Consider the following 23,276-nt stretch of genomic DNA (forward strand, 5'->3'; position numbering starts at 1 on the left):
GCTAAGGGGGCCCAGCCTGAAGGCCAGTTAGGGGGAGATTTGGGGTGAGTGCTTATTTGTGCCCTGGGTACCCCTGGATCTATAGCAGAGTGTTACCCCAATGTTTCTATATATCTGTAATCTTGTTATGAGCTAAGGGGGCCCAGTCTGAAGGCCAGTTAGGGGGAGATTTGGGGTGAGTGCTTATTTGTACCCTGGGTACCCCTGGATCTATAGCAGAGTGTTACCCCAATGTTTCTATATATCTGTAACCTTGTTTTGAGCTAAGGGGGCCCAGCCTGAAGGCCAGTTAGGGGGAGATTTGGGGTGAGTGATTATTTGTGTCCTGGGTACCCCTGGAACTATAGCAGGGTGACTGTTACCCCAATGTTTCTATATATCTGTAACCTTGTTATGAGCTAAGGGGGCCCAGTCTGAAGGTCAGTTAGGGGGAGATTTGGGGTGAGTGCTTATTTGTACCCTGTGTACCCCTGGAACTATAGCAGGGTGACTGTTACCCCAATGTTTCTATATATCTGTAACCTTGTTATGAGCTAAGGGGGCCCAGCCTGAAGGCCAGTTAGGGGGAGATTTGGGGTGAGTGCTTATTTGTACCCTGGGTACCCCTGGAACTATAGCAGGATGACTGTTACCCCAATGTTTCTATATATCTGTAACCTTGTTATGAGCTAAGGGGGCCCAGTCTGAAGGTCAGTTAGGGGGAGATTTGGGGTGAGTGCTTATTTGTACCCTGTGTACCCCTGGAACTATAGCAGGGTGACTGTTACCCCAATGTTTCTATATATCTGTAACCTTGTTATGAGCTAAGGGGGCCCAGCCTGAAGGCCAGTTAGGGGGAGATTTGGGGTGAGTGCTTATTTGTACCCTGGGTACCCCTGGAACTATAGCAGGATGACTGTTACCCCAATGTTTCTATATATCTGTAACCTTGTTATGAGCTAAGGGGGCCCAGTCTGAAGGCCAGTTAGGGGGAGATTTGGGGTGAGTGTTTATTTGTGTCCTGAGTACCCCTGGAACTATAGCAGGATGACTGTTACCCCAATGTTTCTATATATCTGTAACCTTGTTATGAGCTAAGGGGGCTCAGTCTGAAGGCCAGTTAGGGGGAGATTTGGGGTGAGTGTTTATTTGTGTCCTGAGTACCCCTGGAACTATAGCAGGATGACTGTTACCCCAATGTTTCTATATATCTGTAACCTTGTTATGAGCTAAGGGGGCCCAGTCTGAAGGCCAGTTAGGGGGAGATTTGGGGTAAGTGCTTATTTGTACCCTGGGTACCCCTGGAACTATAGCAGGGTGACTGTTACCCCAATGTTTCTATATATCTGTAACCTTGTTATGAGCTAAGGGGGCCCAGCCTGAAGGCCAGTTAGGGGGGGAGTTGGTGTTATTGTGTATTCACTTAATGCCAATATATGCCAGAAAGCTTAGTTTGATGACCAGTTTGGGAGGGATCAGTGGCATAACAAAAGGTGCTAGCCTTCACTTCAAGAAAATATTTGGAGGGGCATGCCGCAAAAATACACCCCTTCCACCCCCACACGCCCCCTCCCCCTCGTGCCCAGATAGAACAGCAGGCTGGAGAAGGGGATTATAGAGGAAACATAACCCTGTCCCCCACCAACCTCTGGGTCTACTTCCCCTATAGTTTTGCCACTGTGTGGGATTTGGGGACAAAATGTATTTGTTGTCCTGAATATTCCTTTATATTCCTATATTTCTATATACCTGTACCCATGTAATATGCTAAGAGGAGGGCCTGTCCAATTATTGGACCTCCAAGTGGGGCATTACTATAACATTCATAAAGCAAGGCTGATTAGTGATTAAATCACATTACATGGCAGCACAGAAACCATCATCATCTGCATCATCAGCATTAATAAATAAATAGTCCTGCAACATCAGCTTTGTTGACAGTTATAACCTCCATTGTGCCGGTGCTATATAAAGAAAGAATAAAATATAATGCAGTGATTAGAAAAGCGATGCATCAAGGCAGACAAATAAATCATTCCAATAGCTCTATCGCCATCTAGTGTCTCTTTAACAGAATGCAAGGAATGCTGTCTGTTACTATCACATTTCTTATGTTTTGGGAATGGGTGCGGCAACGGGTGCACCCATAGGTGCCTGGTGAAAGTCACAGGTAGGCAAGGTTCTCTGACTAGTGGAACTAGCCGTTTTGGGAGTATTACCTACATAAAGAACAGGCAGAAAACATTATAACTTTATTTTTATTAACTTTATAAATAATGCCCCAGAACACATGCTAGAATCAATGCATTTTCTCTTTTATTTACAATACCCCAGGATAAATACAGTGCCAACTTGCCAGAACATATAGTAGGGTGCATGAAATAATATCATATATTATACCTATGGGTCACATGGCAGGATTAATGCAGGGCTAATTTAATGAATGATTAAATGCTGATTAAAGGGGTTGTTCACCTTTAAATAAACGTTAAGTATTACGTTGAGAGTGATATTCTGAGACAATTTGAAATTGGTTTTGATTTTTTATTATTTTCGAGTTATTTAGCTTTTTATTCAGCAGCTCTCCGGTTGGTAATTTCAGAAATCTGGTTGCTAGGGTGCGAATTACCCAGAAACCATGCATTGATATGAATAACAGGCTGAAATGCGAATAGGTGAGGCCGAATACAAAGGTGATTAATAAAAACATTTTTAGCCTTACAGAGCATTTGTTTTTAGATGGGTCAGTGAACCCCTTTGAAAGCTGGAAAGAGTCAGAAGAAGAAGGCAAATCATTCAAAAACTATAAAAAAAAAGAAAAAATGAAGACCGATTGAAAAGTTGCTTAGACTGAGCCAACATGCTAAATGCCAATTTAAAGGTAAACTACACCTTTAAGTGAAAAAATAGCTTTTATCCTTTCCTATGTATTGTTGGCCATTGAGGAATCCATTTGTTGGGGCAGCAGACCAATCAGTGAGATACCGTCTAGGGTCGGTCAATGTGTGCCCATCTTTAGTGAGGAAGATTTGCTTTTCATCTTTATTATTTTGGGGTGATGTCTGTGTGTTCCATGCCAAGCTGGGGGCTTCTAACATGCCCAGAGAGTATTTGAGCAAAATAATGATGGATAGGACCATGAGCCAGAGCAGGTGGCACAGGGTCAGTCCAATATGCAGCAGGGGGGTAACAGCTTTGCTCAGAATCTTAACAATATCGGCCAGAAAAAACAAAACACTGGAGGCTGCACTGCCGGCCAACATAACCACCTCCGACACCAACAGGAGAACTTGAGTTAAACTCTGAGCCAGATCCTCCCCAATGGAAGCGAAAGAATCGTGAACGGTGAAGTAGTTGCTTCTCACTGTGAAACTGTATCTGCCAGGGATTAAGGCTCCCGGCACCACCGATTTCTTCCTCTCTGCCATTTCGTGGATTTCCCCAAATATCTCTGGTGCCTCGACGTCTGAAATACAGGCAAAAGAATAAATAGAGCACCCCCAGCCTAACTATATTGTTACAGAATCCGTGAGAGGTACATTATCCCTTATAATACATGAGTGATAATCAGAGTTCCCTGTATAACTCAGCCTGCAGCCCTGTGTCTTTATATGGTCACAGAACAACCCCTCAGTGACTTCTAATATCCTTATCATTTACAGTAGGGGGTACATTATCCCTTATAATACATGAGTGATACTCAGAGTTCCCTGTATAACTCAGCCTGCAGCCTTGTGCCTTTATATGGTCACAGAACAACCCCTCAGTGACTTCTAATATCCTTATCATTTACAGTAGGGGGTACATTATCCCTTATAATACATGAGTGATAATCAGAGTTCCCTGTATAACTCAGCCTGCAGCCTTGTGCCTTTATATGGTCACAGAACAACCCCTCAGTGACTTCTAATATCCTTATCATTTACATTAGGGGGTACATTATCCCTTATAATACATGAGTGATACTCAGAGTTCCCTGTATAACTCAGCCTGCAGCCTTGTGCCTTTATATGGTCACAGAACAACCCCTCAGTGACTTCTAATATCCTTATCATTTACAGTAGGGGTGCATTATACCTTATAATACATGAGTGATACTCAGAGTTCCCGGTATAACTCAGCCTGCAGCCTTGTGCCTTTATATGGTCACAGGACAACCCCTCAGTGACTTCTAATATCCTTATCATTTACAGTAGGGGGTACATTATCCCTTATAATACATGAGTGATACTCAGAGTTCCCTGTATAACTCGGCCTGCAGCCTTGTGCCTTTATATGGTCACAGAACAACCCCTCAGTGACTTCTAATATCCTTATCATTTACAGTAGGGGGTACATTATCCCTTATAATACATGAGTGATACTCAGAGTTCCCTGTATAACTCAGCCTGCAGCCTTGTGCCTTTATATGGTCACAGAACAACCCCTCAGTGACTTCTAATATCCTTATCATTTACAGTAGGGGGTACATTACCTCGTACCAATGTACACAGCACTAGAAATGTCAGACACTTCACATACTGTACATACAACATAGAATATCTGTAAAACTATGGAGTTAGTTCTGTACTTACATTTGGAGAGAAGAGCAGGTAACACAACAGGAGGGCGAGTGTCAATGAGTGATGCAGAACTCAGTGTGTATTTAACTTGCTGTTGATACAGATATAACAGGTAGCAGTCATTAAGAGAACAGGACTAGATGTTAGTAATGACATATGAGGATATATAATGCGCTTAAAAAAGAAAAATGTTTCCTCCCTCTGGATTAAGTTGCCAACGAAAAAATTTAAGAGGCAAGAAGGAGAAACGAAACTGCAATTGTTTCTATGGCTCCCCTGGGTCTATAAAAGCAGGTGTGTGTTTATATAGTGGCTGCCCATGGTCAGTATAGTGAGTCATACACATATAAAACATTTACACTTATACAGTATTGATTATATCACTCAAAAACACATTTAATTAGATTCAATTTAGGCTAAATTACCTATAATTCTGATACATTGCTTCCATGTTCCAGCACTCCGGGAAGGGAATGTAGTAACTGGTGAAAAGTTTGCTCCGGATCTAACAACTCACACACAGCGACCCGCCAACCTTTGATCTCCTGATAATCTTAATATCATGTTGTTCTGGGTCATTAGACTTGGGACAAAGTTGGCCCTGCTGTTAGATGTTCCCCACAGAATCCTGTTGAGGCGGAGTGTGGCCTTTAAAACGAGTTCTTGAAAAAAGTGGGTGTGGCCATGAAGTATAACAGGGCAGCATTATAGGAGGCAATTCAGCATTCTTCATTAAAATTGCTGAAAAGGGATTTATTCTGATTATTATAACAGGTGGTTTAGGGAAGTGATGCCACAGGGGGTGTAACAAGAGTATCCTCTGAACAAAATGATGGGTGACTCCAACAGGAGCGTAATCACAAGTCAGCTCTGACCCCCCTCAGCACAAATTTGTGGGTGACTTCCGCAGAAGTAGACGCGGGAATTGCTTCCTCTGTAGTTACACCAATACATGTACTATATATAGTCAATAAATGCCATACCCAGAAACACACAATTCCTTTCAGTAGGGAGTGGGGGGCCCTGGAACTGCACCCTCTGGATTGGTAACTGGCATTTATCCAACTTGGAATAGTCATGATTTGGGAGATGCCGGGAGAACTGTACCTGCCAGAATGTAAAATATTGATAGTAAAGTTCAATGATGGTCTGGGGCTGTTACCATGATTAACTAGGTTAACTGGTTGGGTAAGGCAGGACTGGAGACCATATGCTGGGTAACACTGGTTAATGGGGCCATAAGGACAGGACAGGCAAAGGCAGAGTCCAATATACAGGGCAGGTAGCAGGCAGATGCAGAGTTCCCTGTATAACTCAGCCTGCAGCCTTGTGCCTTTATATGGTCACAGAACAATCCCTCAGTGACTTCTAATATCCTTATCATTTACAGTAGGGGGTACATTATCCCTTATAATACATGAGTGATACTCAGAGTTCCCTGTATAACTCAGCCTGCAGCCTTGTGCCTTTATATGGTCACAGAACAACCCCTCAGTGACTTCTAATATCCTTATCATTCACAGTAGGGGGTACATTATCCCTTATAATACATGAGTGATACTCAGAGTTCCCTGTATAACTCAGCCTGCAGCCTTGTGCCTTTATATGGTCACAGAACAACCCCTCAGTGACTTCTAATATCCTTATCATTTACAGTAGGGGGTACATTATCCCTTAAATTATATGAGTGATACTCAGAGTTCCCTGTATAACTCAGCCTGCAGCCTTGTGTCTTTATATTGTCACAGAACAGCCCCTCAGTGACTTCTAATATCCTTATCATTTACAGTAGGGGGTACATTATCCCTTATAATACACGAGTGATACTCAGAGTTCCCTGTATAACTCAGCCTGCAGCCTTGTACCTTTATATGGTCACAGAACCCCTCAGTGACTTCTAATATCCTAATCATTTACAGTCTGGGGTACATTATTCCTTATAATACATGAGTGATACTCAGAGTTCCCTGTATAACTCAGCCTGCAGCCTTGTGCCTTTATATGGTCGTGGAACCCCTCGTTGACTTCTAATATCCTTATCATTTACAGTAGGGGGTACATTATCCCTTATAATACATGAGTGATACTCAGAGTTCCCTGTATAACTCAGCCTGCAGCCTTGTGCCTTTATATGGTCGTGGAACCCCTCGTTGACTTCTAATATCCTTATCATTTACAGTAGGGGGTACATTATCCCTTATAATAGATAAGATATACTCAGAGTTCCCTGTATAACTCAGCCTGCAGCCTTGTGCCTTTATATGGTCGTGGAACCCCTCGTTGACTTCTAATATCCTTATCATTTACAGTAGGGGGTACATTATCCCTTATAATAGATAAGATATACTCAGAGTTTCCTGTATAACTCAGCCTTGTGCCTTGTGCCTTATATGGTCACAGAACAACCCCTCGGTGACTTCTAATATCCTTATCATTTACAGTAGGGGGTACATTATTCCTTATAATACATGAGTGATACTCAGAGTTCCCTGTATAACTCAGCCTGCAGCCTTGTGCCTTTATATGGTCACAAAACAACCCCTCAGTGACTTCTAATACCCTTATCATTTACAGTAGGGGGTACATTATACCTTATAACACATGAGTGATACTCAGAGTTCCCTGTATAACTCAGCCTGCAGCCTTGTGCCTTTATATGGGCAAAGAACTCCTCAGTGACTTCTAAAATCCTTATCATTTACAGTAGGGGGTACATTATCCCTTTTAATACACAAATTATACTCAGCATTCCAATGTACACAGCCCTAGAAATGTCAGACACTTCACTTACACACAACACAGACTATCTGTAAAACTATGGAGTCAGTTCTGTACTTACATTTGGAGAGAAGAGCAGGTAACACAACAGGAGGGCAGGTGTAAGAGAACAGAACTAGATGTTAGTAATGACATATGAGGATATATAATGCGCTTAAATAAGAAATATGTTTCCTCCCTCTGGATTATGTTGCCACGGAAAGAATATAAGAAGCAAGAAGGAGAAACGAAACTGCAATTGTTTCTATGGCTCCCCTGGGTCTATAAAAGCAGGCGTGTGTTTATATAGTGGCTGCCCAGGGTCAGTATAGTGAGTCATACACATGTAAAATATTTACACTTATACAGTATTGATTATATCACTCAAAAACACATTTAATTAGATTCAATTTAGGCTAAATTACCTATAATTCTGATACATTGCTTCCATGTTCCAGCACTCCGGGAAGGGAATGTAGTAACTGGTGCTCCGGATTATATTCATTACACATTTTCAGCGGTATTGAAGTCCTTCATAATCGCAACTACGGTTGCCACCTTTTCTAGAAAAAATAAACAGCCTTCCTATACTTAACGCAATGAAGATATTTGAGATTCTTCATATGCACCAAAGTATAAAAAAGAAATTGGACCAACTACCCCTTTGGTGGAATCGCTGGGAAGAGGAGTGTTTTTCTCTTTTCTTACCTGTTGCTGTTATCATTTTTTCCCCTTTAAATTAATTATGAGTAAATCTGGAATTCCCTTAAATTTTTAAATTTCGCCCCTACTTGCTCTGTTCAAGGCCATCACTACTCCCACCACAGCCTCCCCCAGATCCGCCAGCTTACTGCTGTGACTAGGGTTGCCACGTGGCCTAGCCGGTAAAAATGATGGTTGATCCCAATGTTATTAATAGGGAAAAAAGATAAATATATAGGAAGTCCGGTCTTTTTTTTTCAGACAACCCTACCTGTGACATCAACTCGCCTCCCCTCATTTAGTGGATGGTATGACCCCACCAAATTGGTACACAATTGCAGTATGTTGGAACTGCATGATTGGGTGGGGGAGTACAGCCAGGGGTGCATCAGGCAGGGCACAGGGTGTAGTCAATACAAAATATAAAACATCTAAGTTGCCTCCTCCTTTTTTTAAAATTCTTTATTTAATTTAAAATTTTCTTAGAGAAGAACGGTACAGAAGAAAAGGGGGAGATAAAAAGGGAATAGGGGGATATGCAATCAGTATCAAATATTAACAATAAAAATGGAAAAAATAAATATATATAAATTTATCTAAATGGCTAAACAACGGGATAATACTGCTTGTCTCAACTTAAATTCTACCCTTGTGAACTTCACAATTAGGGTTGCCACCTGGCCGGTAGGGATGTAGCCAACAGCGGAAAAAATGTTCGCGAACATATTCGCGAACTTGCGTCCAAAAATGCGAACGGTTTGCGAACGTCGCGAACCCCATAGACTTCAATGGGAAGGCGAATTTTAAAAGCTAGAAAAGACATTTCTGGCCAGAAAAATGATTTTAAAGTTGTTTAAAGGGTGCAACGACCTGGACAGTGGCATGCCAGAGGGGGATCAAGGGTAAAAATGTATCTGAAAAATACATTGTTGAAACAGCGCTGCGTTTTGTGCTGTAAAGGGCAGAAATCACACTACGTCACTCAGGTGATGTTTCTGGACACGGAATGTGAAAAAGCTCACACAGCTAGGTGGCAGTTGTTTGAAGAACACACTGGGCAAACAATGCCTGCAAGGTCAACGTATACACTACAGCAGTGGATACGGAATATATTATTGCTGCTTGAAAAACGTCACTCAGGTGGTGTTTCTGGAGACGGTATTATTATTGATATTTAGACAGAATGTGAAAAAGCTCACACAGCTAGGTGGCAGTTGTTTGAAGAACACACTGGGCAAACAATGCCTGCAAGGTCAACGTATACACTACAGCAGTGGATACGGAATATATTATTGCTGCTTGAAAAACGTCACTCAGGTGGTGTTTCTGGAGACGGTATTATTATTGATATTTAGACAGAATGTGAAAAAGCTCACACAGCTAGGCGGCAGTTGTTTGAAGAACACACTGGGCAAACAATGCCTGCAAGTGCACTACTATTGGTGCACTACTATGAAGAACAGCAAACAGCACTGGACACGTTAAAGAACAGTAAGATAAGTAAAATAAAAAAATATATATATATATTAAAAAAAAAAAATTACTCTGGTTGGTGCTGAACTACTAGGAGCAGCACACCAGTCCCACTCCCCAACACAGCTAGACTAATAGCACTGGGCTCTTATAGTAGCAAAGTAAAAAAACAAAAAAGAAAATAAAAGCAGTCCTTACAAGGACTATTGGGTTATTACAGCAGTCAGCAGATGAGATCAGAAGCAGTGCCCACAGCAGCTACATACAGAGCACTGCAGTAGAAGGTAGATTACTAGCCAGCAAAGCTAACTAACCTAAACTCACTGTCCCTCAAATCCCTGCAGAGTTCTGTCCCTACAATACAGAGCAGTATCAAGTAGATTACTACCCAGCAAAGCTACTATCAACTGTCCCTCAAATCACTAACAGCTCTCTCCCTACACTAGCTCTTCCAAGCACACACAGGCAGAATGAAAAAACGCTGCAGGGCTTCAGTTTATATATGGAAGGGGAGTGGTCCAGGGGGTGTGGGGGTGGTCCAGGAGGGAGAGCTTCCTGATTGGCTGCCATGTATCTGCTGGTCTGTGGTGAGAGGTCAAAAATAAGCGCCAGCTAAGGCGAACCCAAATTGGCAAACGTCGCGGGACGTTCACCAACATTCGGCGGACGCGAACAGCCAATGTTCGCGCAAATTAGTTCGCGGGCGAACAGTCCGCGACATCCCTACTGGCCGGTATTTTACCAGCCGGCCCGGTAAATATGATGGTCGATCCCAATGTTATTAATAGGGAAAAAAGGTAAATATATAGGAAGGCTGGTATTTTTTTCCAGAAAAGGTGGCAACCCTATTCACAATAGTATTGATAGTTAAAACAGATTTTAACATAAGCAACCCTTTTTTTTACTTTAACCATTAGGGGGCCGATTCACTAAGGGTCGAATATAGAGGGTTAATTAACCCTCGATATTCAACTAGGAATTAAAATCCTTCGACTTCGAATATCGAAGTCTAAGGATTTAGCGCAGATAGTTCGATCGAACGATAATTCCTTCGATCGAACGATAAAATCCGTCGAATCGAACGATTCGAAGGATTTTAATCCAACGATCGAAGGAATATCCTTCGATCAAAAAAAGTTAGCCAAGCCTATGGGGACCTTCCCCATAGGCTAACATTGACTTCGGTAGCTTTTAGATGGCGAACTAGGGGGTCGAAGTTTTTTTTAAAGAGACAGTACTTTGACTATCGAATGGTCGAATAGTTGAACGATTTTTAGTTTGAATGGTTCGATTCGAAGTCGTAGTCGAAGGTCGAAGTAGCCCATTCGATGGTCGAAGTAGCCCAAAAAAAACTTCGAAATTCGAAGTTTTTTACCTTGGAATCCTTCACTCGAAGTTAGTGAATCGGCCCCTATTAGTGTCTCGGTATAGTTAATCCTTGGACACCAAATTTCCCAATATTGGCTGTTTTATTGTGTATCTAGTGGGTAATTTCTTCCATTTATTTGATATCTTCTACAGCTGAGAACGTTGGAGCCTCAGGTGATTTCCATTTTTTTGGTGTAAGTGATTTAGCCGCTTGTAGTAAGTGGGAGGTAAAAGGATTAGAAATTACCCTGTCATTTACAGTTAAATAATTCAATAAAATTTGTGTTTGGTTGCAGCACCGATTCAGTGGAAAACGCCGCCTGAGGCGGCTCCTGCAATGCTGCCCCCCCTCCTCGGTTTACCCGTCGGGAGGGGAGGCAGAAACTCTTAGTAAAGCTGAATTTCCTGTTTAAAACCGGAAATTCAGCTTTTTGCCGCCCCTGGAAAACCCTCCGGCGTGCCGCCTGAGGCGAATTTCTCAACTCGCCTTGTTGGTGGCGCGCCACTGTTTGGTTGTTAATATCCAGATTTCATTTAGTAACTTTGTTTATTATAAAAATGACAGTCTTCCAAAATTGTTCCAAGACTGGACATGTAAGCCAAATGTGGGAATGAGTACCCTCTTTGTCGTTGCACCTCCAACACAAACATTTTATTTAATCTAACCGGGGTGTAGCGCCATCTTGTAATTCATTTATCGGCAGCTTCTCTTGTCCTTGCTGCCCTAGATGATTTGGAAGTATTTATAAAAAAAAAAATTCCCACATAGATGTTGTGAATTTGACTTTTAATTCAGCTGCCCACTTACTGCAAAAAGGCTTTTCTATTTTGGATAAGTAGTTTGTAAATCTTTGATAAAGGTTTGATGACTCTTATCGGAGATATTACCATCTGCTCCCGGGGTGTCATGGGCCTACTCCAATTGTTCATCTTATATGAGTGTATGTAGAAATGTAAGTGTCTATAGCCCCAAATATCCCTAGGATAGCGCCTCCTCCGCCATCAGCCTTCTTCCCTCCATCCTCAGTCCTCTTCCTTTTAGTCCTCTTCCTTCCACCCTCCCAGCTCAGCCCTCCACCCTCTTTCCTCAGCATTCCTCCCTCAGATCTCCCTTTTCAGTCTTAAGGTGGCCATACACGGGGCGATAAAAGCTGCCGACAGACCGTGTCGGCAGCTTATTGGCCGTGTATGGGGCCCCCCGACGGGCTTCACCAATCGAGATCTGGCCGAAAGTCGGCCAGATCTCGATCGGATGGGACAGAAAATCCCGTCGGATCGCGGCCGCATCTATTCGTTGATGCGGTCCCGCGATCCGTTTGGTAATCGTTAGGATCCGATCGTTGGGCCCTAGGGCCCACGATCGGATCAGCCGATATTGCCCACCTCAAGGTGGGCATATCGGAGGGAGATCCGCTCGTTTGGCGACATCGCCAAACGAGCGGATCTCTCCATGTATGGGCACCTTTATCCATACGTTTCTGAAGTGGTGAGCGAGGGCGGAAGAGGACTGAGCAAGGAGGATGGAGGGCTGAGGGCGGAGGATGGAGGGCTGAGGGCGGAGGATGGAGGGCTGAAGGCGGAGTTCGTATGACTGACAGCTGAGAAGGGAGGGGAGAGGACGGAGGTGTGACTGCAGATTTGGATGATGAGTGACAGTAAAAGCAACCAATGCGCCATTCTGAAGGCATAGGACATCGCATGCAGGACATGAATTTCGCTGCAGGATGTCCTAAAATGTGTTCTGTACTCCTCTGCTTCTACTCCCCACACCCAATCAGACTGGCCCTCAATGTACCACACAAATCAAATCTAGGCGGCTCTTTAGTGGGAGTGTTTTGTTTGCAGGTCTGTATCTTCTCCCTCACTGTCAGCTCCGCCCATTCTCTGAGGTAATTTCAGTTGAGTTTTAGGACATTGGATTTGAGTGCACATTAGTGACCCTATGAGACTGGGTTGTGACCACAGGTGCCCAAGTGAGGGAGGAGCAAACGGTGGCGCCAAGAACCCCGTCATAGAAACCATTTCTGAGTGTCACCCACGTCAACCAATCAGCAGGCAGCCAGCCTTAATAACCTTAGTAGCTGATTGGTTGTCACGCCAGGTTACTCTTCCTAGGCAAACTTTATGCATTCCGCTCATACCCACACACGGACAGTAAATAATGTGTATAAATAGACTGTATTGTGCTTTATCCCCGCCCTAATTTTCCTCCTATCGGCAGAAACCTTCTCTGGACGGGAGTAGGCGTGACAAGCTTAAACTCCAGACAGAGCTCTGAGGTTGCGAATGGGCGGAGTGTCAGAATCGGGCGTGTATGTTTATAGGTCGTGATTGCGCATGCCCGGTACCGCTGGCTTTGAGAGGGGGAGCTGTGACTGAGAAAGGGAGGAGTGTCAGGAGTGGGTGTGTATGTTTTCAAGTCGTGATTGCGCATGTCTGGCTTTCAGAGGGGGAGCTGCGAGTGAGAGAGGGAGGAGTGTTAGGAGTGGGTGTGTCTATTGGTAGCGCTGAGAGTGGGCGTGGCAGTTTTTGGCGCTAGGAGCGCGCATGCTCCGCACCATTAGCTGAGAGTGGAGAGTTGAGGCTGCGAGGCGGCCGGGAGGAGTATCGGGAGTTCTCGCTGATGGAGGGCCCTGTGGACAAAGAGGCTCCGGCCTTCACGCAACCGCCGCCTCCTCCGCCTCTCCCTCAGCCGCCCCCGCTCTCCTCTTCTAGTGCCGAAAATGAGGCGGAGAGCCGGCAGGGCCCGGAGGAGAGCAGCGGAGAGAGGGCCGCGCTCAATTCGCTGGAGACGTGCGGTTTCTGCAGACAGCATATCCAGAGCCGCAGCCCCCGACTGCTCCCGTGTCTCCACTCCCTGTGTCAGCGCTGCCTCCCCCCGCCCGAGCGGTACTTGAGTATGTCTGCCCCGGGGCCCCCGCAGCCCCCCAACCCTGGCACCCCCGCGGCCACCGTACAAGGTGAGTCCTGCTGTTTCTATGGGCATCGCTGTGTCTCCAGTTTGTTATCATAGCCCCGCCCCCTGCCCTGATAAACTCTGCTATAGGCTCCTTATATTATATATAACCCTAATATCTCTATATACCCTCTGTCTGGTGTAATATCCCCCCTATATACCCTCTGTCTGGTGTAATATCTCCCCTATATACCCTCTGTCTGGTGTAATGTCTCCCCCTATATACTCTCTGTCTGGTGTAATATCTCCCCTATATACACTCTGTCTGGTGTAATATCTCCCCTATATACCCTCTGTCTGGTGTAATATCTCCCCCCCTATATACCCTCTGTCTGGTGTAATATCTCCCCCTATATACCCTCTGTCTGGTGTAATATCTCCCCCTATATACCCTCTGTCTGGTGTAATATCTCCCCCCCCTATATACCCTCTGTCTGGTGTAATATCTCCCCCTATATACCCTCTGTCTGGTGTAATATCTCCCCTATATACCCTCTGTCTGGTGTAATATCTCCCCCTATATACCCTCTGTCTGGTGTAATATCTCCCCCTATATACCCTCTGTCTGGTGTAATATCTCCCCCTATATACCCTCTGTCTGGTGTAATATCTCCCCCTATATACCCTCTGTCTGGTGTAATATCTCCCCCCTATATACCCTCTGTCTGGTGTAATATCTCCCCCTATATACCCTCTGTCTGGTGCAATATCTCCCCCTATATACCCTCTGTCTGGTGTAATATCTCCCCCCTATATACCCTCTGTCTGGTGTAATATCTCCCCCCCTATATACCCTCTGTCTGGTGTAATGTCTCCCCCTAAATACCCTCTGTCTGGTGTAATATCTCCCCCTATATACCCTCTGTCTGGTGTAATATCTCCCCCCCTATATACCCTCTGTCTGGTGCAATATCTCCCCCCTATATACCCTCTGTCTGGTGCAATATCTCCCCCTATATACCCTCTGTCTGGTGCAATATCTCCCCCTATATACCCGCTGTCTGGTGCAATATCTCCCCCTATATACCCTCTGTCTGGTGTAATATCTCCCCCCCTATATACCCTCTGTCTGGTGTAATATCTCCCCCTATATACCCTCTGTCTGGTGCAATATCTCCCCCTATATACCCTCTGTCTGGTGTAATATCTCCCCCCTATATACCCTCTGTCTGGTGTAATATCTCCCCCCCTATATACCCTCTGTCTGGTGTAATGTCTCCCCCTAAATACCCTCTGTCTGGTGTAATATCTCCCCCTATATACCCTCTGTCTGGTGTAATATCTCCCCCCCTATATACCCTCTGTCTGGTGCAATATCTCCCCCCCTATATACCCTCTGTCTGGTGCAATATCTCCCCCCCTATATACCCTCTGTCTGGTGCAATATCTCCCCCTATATACCCTCTGTCTGGTGCAATATCTCCCCCTATATACCCGCTGTCTGGTGCAATATCTCCCCCTATATACCCGCTGTCTGGTGCAATATCTCCCCCTATATACCCGCTGTCTGGTGTAATATCTCCCCCTATATACCCTCTGTCTGGTGTAATATCTCCCCCCTATATACCCTCTGTCTGGTGTAATATCTCCCCCCTATATACCCTCTGTCTGGTGTAATATCTCCCCTATATACCCTCTGTCTGGTGTAATATCTCCCCTATATACCCTCTGTCTGGTGTAATATCTCCCCCTATATACCCTCTGTCTGCTGTAATATCTCCCCTATATACTCTCTGTCTGGTGTAATATCTCCCCTATATACCCTCTGCTGTAATATCTCCCCCTATATACACTCTGTCTGGTGTAATATCTCCCCCTATATACACTCTGTCTGGTGTAATATCTCCCCCTATATACACTCTGTCTGGTGTAATATCTCCCCTATATACCCTCTGTCTGGTGTAATATTTCCCCTATATACCCTCTGTCTGGTGTAATATTTCCCCTATATACCCTCTGTCTGGTGTAATATCTCCCCTATATACCCTCTGTCTGGTGTAATATTTTCCCATATATACCCTCTGTCTGGTGTAATATCTCCCCCTGTCTGTGGGAATATCTGCATATGGTACCCCCTTGTATGTACCCAACTAACTGGCGGATATCTGCGCATGAAACCTTATGCAACTTGCTTATAGAGCATTATCCATATATATGTTATTTTCTGCCTGTATAAACACTGTTGTTCCCATATGTGAGTTCTAAAGTTTTGTAAAGCACCCCTTTTCCATGTAATCTTCTCTCAAGTCTCCAGGCTAGATGCATTTAGCACAGGAACCTTGTGGTCCTATTGATGTGTCATTCCTTCATGTGATACCTCGTGCACCTGTTGACATTCCGTGTCTGTTTAATCTCTCCACGTGACACTTTATTACCTGATGTTCAGTCTCTTCATAAAGTGCTGACTCGCTTGTGTGTATATAGCACAAGTCACTTTTCCCTTTCATTCCCTATCCACATGGGCAATACTTCTCTTTTCTGGGCACTTACAGCTACTTGTTGAACTTATTATCCTTCTATTTGTGTCTGTAAGTTACACTCCCACTTAGATTGTAAGCTCTACTGGACAGCTATCTCTTCCTCTTTAGGGATGTCTCGGACTGTTCGCCCGCGAACTAATTCACGCGAACATCGGCTGTTCGCGTCCGCCGAATGTTCGCGAACGTCGCGCGACGTTCGCCAATTTGGGTTCACCTTAGCTGGCGCTTATTTTTGACCTCTCACCCCAGACCAGCAGATACATGGCAGCCAATCAGGAAGCTCTCCCTCCTGGACCACCCCCACACCCCCTGGACCACTCCCCTTCCATATATAAACTGAAGCCCTGCAGCGTTTTTTCATTCTGCCTGTGTGTGCTTGGAAGAGCTAGTGTAGGGAGAGAGCTGTTAGTGTTTTGAGGGACAGTTGATAGTAACTTTGCTGGCTAGTAATCTACTTGATACTGCTCTGTATTGTAGGGACAGAACTCTGCAGGGATTTGAGGGACAGTGAGTTTAGGTTAGTTAGCTTTGCTGGCTAGTAATCTACCTTCTACTGCAGTGCTCTGTATGTAGCTGCTGTGGGCACTGCTTCTGATCTCATCTGCTGACTGCTGCCTGTAACCCAATAGTCCTTGTAAGGACTGCTTTTATTTTCTTTTTTGTTTTTTTACTTTGCTACTATAAGAGCCCAGTGCTATTAGTCTAGCTGTGTTGGGGAGTGGGACTGGTGTGCTGCTCCTCCTAGTAGTTCAGCACCAACCAGAGTAATTTTTTTTTAATATATATATATATTTTTTTATTTTACTTATCTTACTGTTCTTTAACGTGTCCAGTGCTGTTTGCTGTTCTTCATAGTAGTGCACCAATAGTAGTGCACTTGCAGGCATTGTTTGCCCAGTGTGTTCTTCAAACAACTGCCACCTAGCTGTGTGAGCTTTTTCACATTCTGTCTAAATATCAATAATAATACCGTCTCCAGAAACACCACCTGAGTGATGTTTTTCAAGCAGCAATAATATATTCCGTATCCACTGCTGTAGTGTATACGTTGACCTTGCAGGCATTGTTTGCCCAGTGTGTTCTTCATACAACTGCCACCTAGCTGTGTGAGCTTTTTCACATTCTGTCTATCAATAATAATACAGTCTCCAGAAACACCACCTGAGTGACGTTTTTCAAGCAGCAATAATATATTCCGTATCCACTGCTGTATACGTTGACCTTGCAGGCATTGTTTGCCCAGTCTTTAACCAAGTGCCACCTAGCTGTGTGAGCTTTTTCACATTCCGTGTCCAGAAACATCACCTGAGTAACGTAGTGTGATTTCTGCCCTTTACAGCACAAAACGCAGCGCTGTGTCAACAATGTATTTTTCAGATACATTTTTGCCCTTGATCCCCCTCTGGCATGCCACTGTCCAGGTCGTTGCACCCTTTAAACAACCTTAAAATCATTTTTCTGGCCAGAAATGTCTTTTCTAGCTTTTAAAATTCGCCTTCCCATTGAAGTCTATGACGTTCGCGAACCGTTCGCATTTTTGGACGCAAGTTCGCGAATATGTTCGCGAATATTTTTTTCCGCCGTTCGCTACATCCCTATTCCTCTTGTCTCCTAAACACACTTTTTACATTTCTTCAGTAGTTTGTATTTTACTGTTGCACTGATCCTGTTTTAGTGTGTTCTGAATTGTTCTACTGTATAGTACTGCACGAGCATGCATATATATATATATATATATATATATATATATATATATATATATATATATATATATATATATATATATATATATATATATATATATATATATATACTTGAACTGCATTACTGACTAGAACATTCTAATTCAATGGTGTTTTCAAAAAGTTATCATTTAAGCAATTTTTTTTCCATGCTAGATTCACTTCTTTGATTTGTGTTCCCAGTGCTGTTATTTAAGAAAGTGTTACTGGTAAAGTCACAATGCTGCAGGCTGTTATACAGGGAACTCTGAGTATCACTCATGTATTATAAGGGATAATGTACCCCCTACTGTAAATGATAAGGATATTAGAAGCCACTGAGGGGTTGTTCTGTGACCATATAAAGGCACAAGGCTGCAGGCTGAGTTATACAGGGAACTCTGAGTATCACTCATGTATTATAAGGGATAATGTTCCCCTACTGTAAATGATAAGGATATTAGAAGCCACTGAGGGGTTGTTCTGTGACCATATAAAGGCACAAGGCTGCAGGCTGAGTTATACAGGGAACTCTGAGTATCACTCATGTATTATAAGGGATAATGTTCCCCTACTGTAAATGATAAGGATATTAGAAGACACTGAGGGGTTGTTCTGTGACCATATAAAGGCACAAGGCTGCAGGCTGAGTTATACAGGGAACTATTGAGTATCACTCATGTATTATAAGGGATAATGTACCCCCTACTGTAAATAAGTATATTAGAAGTCACTGAGGGGTTGTTCTGTGACCATTTAAATGCACAAGGCTGTAGGCTGAGTTATACAGGGACATTTTAGTATAATTTGTGTATTATAAGGGATAATGTACCCCCTACTGTAAATAAGGATATTAGAAGTCACTGAGGGGTTGTTCTGTGACCATATAAAGACACAAGGCTGCAGGCTGAGTTATACAGGGAACTCTGAGTATCACTCATGTATTATAAGGGATAATGTACCCCCTACTGTAAATAAGGATATTAGAAGTCACTGAGGGGTTCTCTGTAATTGTGGCAAGTAGATTGCAACAAGTGCCTTCCTATTCATGTGGCCGCAGTGTATTTATGAGCAGCATGTGTATGGGTACATGTGCATTTGTTTGTATACTTTCCTACTGCAAGCGTAATCTTGCACATGTACAGGCGGGGGGGGAGAGGAATAACCCCATAAAACAAAACCACCCCACAGCGAGATTCTGACATTGCACAAACCCTTCTGTTGGCCGCAGGTCTGCGAAGTGTTAAAGCACAGTGTCAAGTGCATTTTATTGTACGTCTGTAATTGTAACTTTTAAATAAATGTTTGTCTGACAGGATATAATGAGTTTTGCACGGCTCATTGATACACTTGCTATACTAGTTTCCTGTATGTAGCTACATTGTTCTTTTTTATATGGTGCAACTTGTTGATACAGTGCTTTTACTGAAATTGCTCATCGTTCTCATCAATCCCTAAAGCCACTGTAGCTTACATTATAGATATGCCTAGAAATGCAGTTTTTTTTTATATACTGTATGGTTATGGGATCCGTTATCTGGAGACCCGTTATCCAGAAAGCTCAGAATTCCGGAAAGTCTCCCATAGACTTCATTTTATCCAAATAATCCATATATCTAAAACTGATTTCCCTTTTCTCTTTAATAAAAAAACAGTTGCTTGTACTTGATCCCAACTAAGATATAATTAATCCTTATTGGAAGCAAAACCAGCCTATTGGGTTTATTTAGTTGATTTTCTAGTAGATTTAAGGTATAAAGATCCAAATTACAGAAAGATCCGTTATCCAGAAAGGCCCAAATCCCGAGCATTCTGGATAACAGGTCCTATACTTTTACCTTGTACTTAATTCCCAACTAAGATATAATTAATCCTTATTGGAAGCAAAACCAGCCTATTGGGTTTATTTAATGTTTACATGATTTTCAAGTTGACTTAAAGGGGTGGTTCACCTTTGAGTTAACGTTTACTATGTTAAAGAATTGCCAATGCAAAGTACCTTTTCAATCGATCTTCATTATTTATTTTTTATAGTTTTCAAATGGGGGTCACTGACCCCATGCAAAAAACAAATGCTCTGTAAGGCTACAAATGTATTGTTATTGTTGCTTTTTATTATTCCTCTTATCAGGCCTCTCCTATTTATATTGCAGTCTCATATTTAAATCAGTTTATGGTTGCTAGGGTAATTTGGACCCTAACAGCCAGAGTGCCAAAAATGCAAACTGGAAAGTTGCTGAATAAAAAAACTAAGTCAAAAACCACAAATAATAAAATATGAAAACCAATTGTAAATTGTTTCAGAATATCCCTCTCTACAGCATACTAAAAGTTAATTTAAAGGTGAACAACCCCTTTAAGGTATGAAGATCCAAATTACAGAAAGATCCATTATTCGGTAAACCCCAGGTCCCGAGCATTCTGCATAACAGGTCCTATACTTGTACTTGATCCCAACTAAGATATAATTAATCCTTATTGGAAGCAAAACCAGCCTATTGGGTTTATTTAATGTATATGATTTTCTAGCAGACTTAAGGTATGAAGATCCAAATTACGGACATAGATCCATTATCTGGAAAACCCCAGGACCCAAGCATTCTCAATAACAGGTCCCATACCTGTACTTACTGTCCCAGCCCAGAGGTTCAGCTCCCTATATCAGTAATGATCCAGGCCTTCCCTGTTGCCCCCAGAAGCTCCCCGTCTTGGATATTGTTAGGCATCTCTTGTGAGTCAGTGGCACTGCACATGCTCAGTGGGTCCTGGGCTGCTGCTGAGAAGCTGAGCTTAAGGGTCGTCCAAAATGATCAAGCATCTGTTGCAGTTGCTGATACTTCAGGTCTGATTTTTAAATGGGGTATTAGCGTGCCTGTGCCAAATACGTTTACACTCTTTCTTGTTTTAATTTTTAAAACTAAACCATGAAATATATGTTTGGTTCTTTCAAGGTAGGTTATTCGATTCCCAGCCTACATTTTAACCTCCTGCCTAATGGGGCCTTGCTAACAAAACAATCACAACAAAGGTTGAATGGAGGGCAGGTTCTCTTACTTGTAATGCAATTATCTACCTTGCATGGATTAGCTTCAATTTCCCATTTAAAGTAGCCATATTGTCTAAAAAAACAAGAATGATGTCTTTATATAGATGTAATGTGCTTAAAGGGATACTATCATGGGGGAAAAATGTATTTTTTCCCCCCAAAACGCATCATTTAATAGTGCCGCTTCTGCAGAATTATGCACGGAAATCCGTTTCTCAAAAGAGCAAACAGATTTTTTAATATTTAATTTTGAAATCTGACATGGGGCTAGACATATTGTCAGTTTCCCAGCTGCCTCCAGTCATGTGACTTGTGCTCTGATAAACTTCAGTCACTCTTTACTACTGTACTGCAAGTTGGAGCGATATCACCCCCTCCCTTTCCCTCCCAGCAGCCTAACAACAGACCAATGGGAAGGTAACCAGATAGCATCTCCCTAACACAAGATAAAACCGCTCCCTGGTAGATCTAAGAACAACACTCTAGTAAAATCCAGGTCCCACTGAGACACATTCAGTTACATTGAGGAGGAGAAACAACAGCCTGCCAGAAAGCAGTTCCATCCTAAAGTGCTGGCTCTTTCTGAAAGCACATGACCAGGCAAATTGACCTGAGATGCACCTACACACCAATATTATAATTAAATACACTTGCTGGTTCAGGAATTAGATTTTATATTGTAGAGTGAATAATTTGAAGTGTAAACAGTGTCATTTAGAAATAAAAACTACATCATAAAGTCATGACAGAAGGTTTGGGTTGACTTATTAAAAATTTCTCCAAAAATCCACCTGGTCCCGCTCACATCTGTATGTTATATTAGTAAATCCGTGTATCGCATGAGTCAATAGGCTCTGCACAGAAATATCAATGGCAGCATAGCTTGCAGGTGTAATGAATTCTTTAAGAGCACACTCAATGAGTTTTTATGGTTACTTTGGAGCAGGAGGCAAAGAGGACAAATATGTTTGGAATGGGCGAGGTATACGCTGAGTGTTTTGCCGTATGGGAGCTATAGAAGGCTTTCTCCCTGTGTTTGGATTACGCAAGGGCAACGTTTCTACAGGTTAAAGGGAAAGTTCATTGTAGCGGTTTAAAGTTCGCCTTATCGATTGTTCATTGAATTGCTTTTTATAATGAATTGGAGTAATTGTCCATTGCAGGAGACCATAACATAATCTCTTATGATCAATAACTGGGTTCTACACATGGAGCAAGATTAAAATCTCCTTGGCTGAGAAAGCAATCGGATGCATTCCACCATGGAAACTTGTGCTAGTGATATTGTGCCTGCTAGTGACGTGTGGGCCAGCCCCATACCCGCTGGTTGGGCAGGTTCAGGCCGAACTTGCTGCTCCTCCTGCTCCTGCCGACTTCCTGTTTCCTGTTTTATAGGCTCGTGCCTGCACCTCCTCTTTTGTGACATCATCAGCGGGGTTGGGCAGTTCTATAAATAGACAGGGAAGCCGAGTGAGGGTATGTCAGGTGCGGGTTGAGTTTATCTCTGCCCACACAATAACTATTGCCAGCCCTCTAGAGAAACGTATATCTCACCCATCACTAGGGTGTCCTAACTGACCAATTATTGGTTTATTTTGCTATGTAGTTTATGACCTACTCAATTTCAATTGGCTGCCCTATTAGTTATTGATCTTAAAGGAGAAGGAAAGCCCCAGGGCGCAAAACCCCTCCCCCCTCCCCTGTGTTGCCCCCCCTCCCTCCTCCCCCCTGGCCTACCTGTCCCCCTGGGCAAATGCCCCTAACTTGTTACTCACCCCTCTGCGCAGGTCCTGTCCACGGAGTTCACAGTCGCCATCTTCTCCCACGCGCGTCTTCTTCCTGCTCTGACCGGCGTCTTCTGGCGCATGCGCAGTAGGAACAGGTACCGGTACAGCTCTACTGCGCATGCGCCGAATGTCACGAAGTGAAATCGGAAAACTTCGTGACATTCGGCGCATGCGCAGTAGAGCTGTACCGGTACCTGTTCCTACTGCGCATGCGCCAGAAGACGCCGGTCAGAGCAGGAAGAAGACGCGCGTGGGAGAAGATGGCGACTGTGAACTCCGTGGACAGGACCTGCGCAGAGGGGTGAGTAACAAGTTAGGGGCATTTGCCCAGGGGGACAGGTAGGCCAGGGGGGAGGAGGGAGGGGGGGCAACACAGGGGAGGGGGGGAGGGGTTTTGCGCCCTGGGGCTTTCCTTCTCCTTTAAAAGGGCAGAGACATATGATCA

At 43.5% G+C, this 23,276-nt stretch overlaps 3 protein-coding genes across 7 annotated transcripts in view; 2 read left to right on the forward strand and 1 right to left on the reverse strand.

The window, feature by feature from the left end:
• Nucleotides 1-2,273: 2,273 nt before the first annotated feature.
• LOC121401373 lies at nt 2,274-7,573 on the reverse strand. 2 transcript variants are annotated; one of them, XM_041585906.1, is made up of 4 exons: nt 7,381-7,573; nt 5,525-5,648; nt 4,554-4,632; nt 2,274-3,445 (listed from the first exon to the last, which is right to left on the reverse strand). In XM_041585906.1, the coding sequence occupies exons 1-4, from the start codon at nt 7,452-7,454 to the stop codon at nt 2,874-2,876; spliced, it is 849 nt and encodes a 282-aa protein (XP_041441840.1). In that variant the 5' UTR covers nt 7,455-7,573; the 3' UTR covers nt 2,274-2,873. The 2 variants fall into 2 exon arrangements, 1 of the variants encoding a protein (XP_041441840.1); XR_005966185.1 differs by lacking the exons at nt 5,525-5,648; nt 7,381-7,573 and adding an exon at nt 4,967-5,112.
• Nucleotides 7,574-13,282: 5,709 nt separating this feature from the next.
• trim24.L (tripartite motif containing 24 L homeolog) overlaps nt 13,283-23,276 on the forward strand; it is a 52,015-nt gene continuing 42,021 nt past the window's right edge. For 2 of the 4 annotated variants that reach the window (XM_041585902.1, XM_041585903.1), the window contains exon 1: nt 13,283-13,801. In XM_041585902.1, the coding sequence (XP_041441836.1) occupies nt 13,465-13,801 (337 nt within the window). In that variant the 5' untranslated portion in view covers nt 13,283-13,464. The remainder of the gene's footprint in view (nt 13,802-23,276) is intronic. The other 2 variants (XM_018240874.2, XM_018240875.2) reach the window with 2 other exon arrangements.
• On the forward strand, nt 13,875-18,649 carry klhl24.S (kelch like family member 24 S homeolog; the record flags this gene model as incomplete). Its single annotated transcript, NM_001096745.1, is given in 6 exon segments — nt 13,875-13,877; nt 13,879-13,979; nt 14,213-14,384; nt 15,395-15,740; nt 15,805-18,003; nt 18,176-18,649. Coding segments are annotated over 2 exon segments (67 nt in total), but the record flags the coding sequence as incomplete, so codon positions are not given.

This window comes from Xenopus laevis, chromosome 3L, assembly GCF_017654675.1.
Source record: "Xenopus laevis strain J_2021 chromosome 3L, Xenopus_laevis_v10.1, whole genome shotgun sequence".
Lineage (NCBI taxonomy): Eukaryota > Metazoa > Chordata > Amphibia > Anura > Pipidae > Xenopus > Xenopus laevis.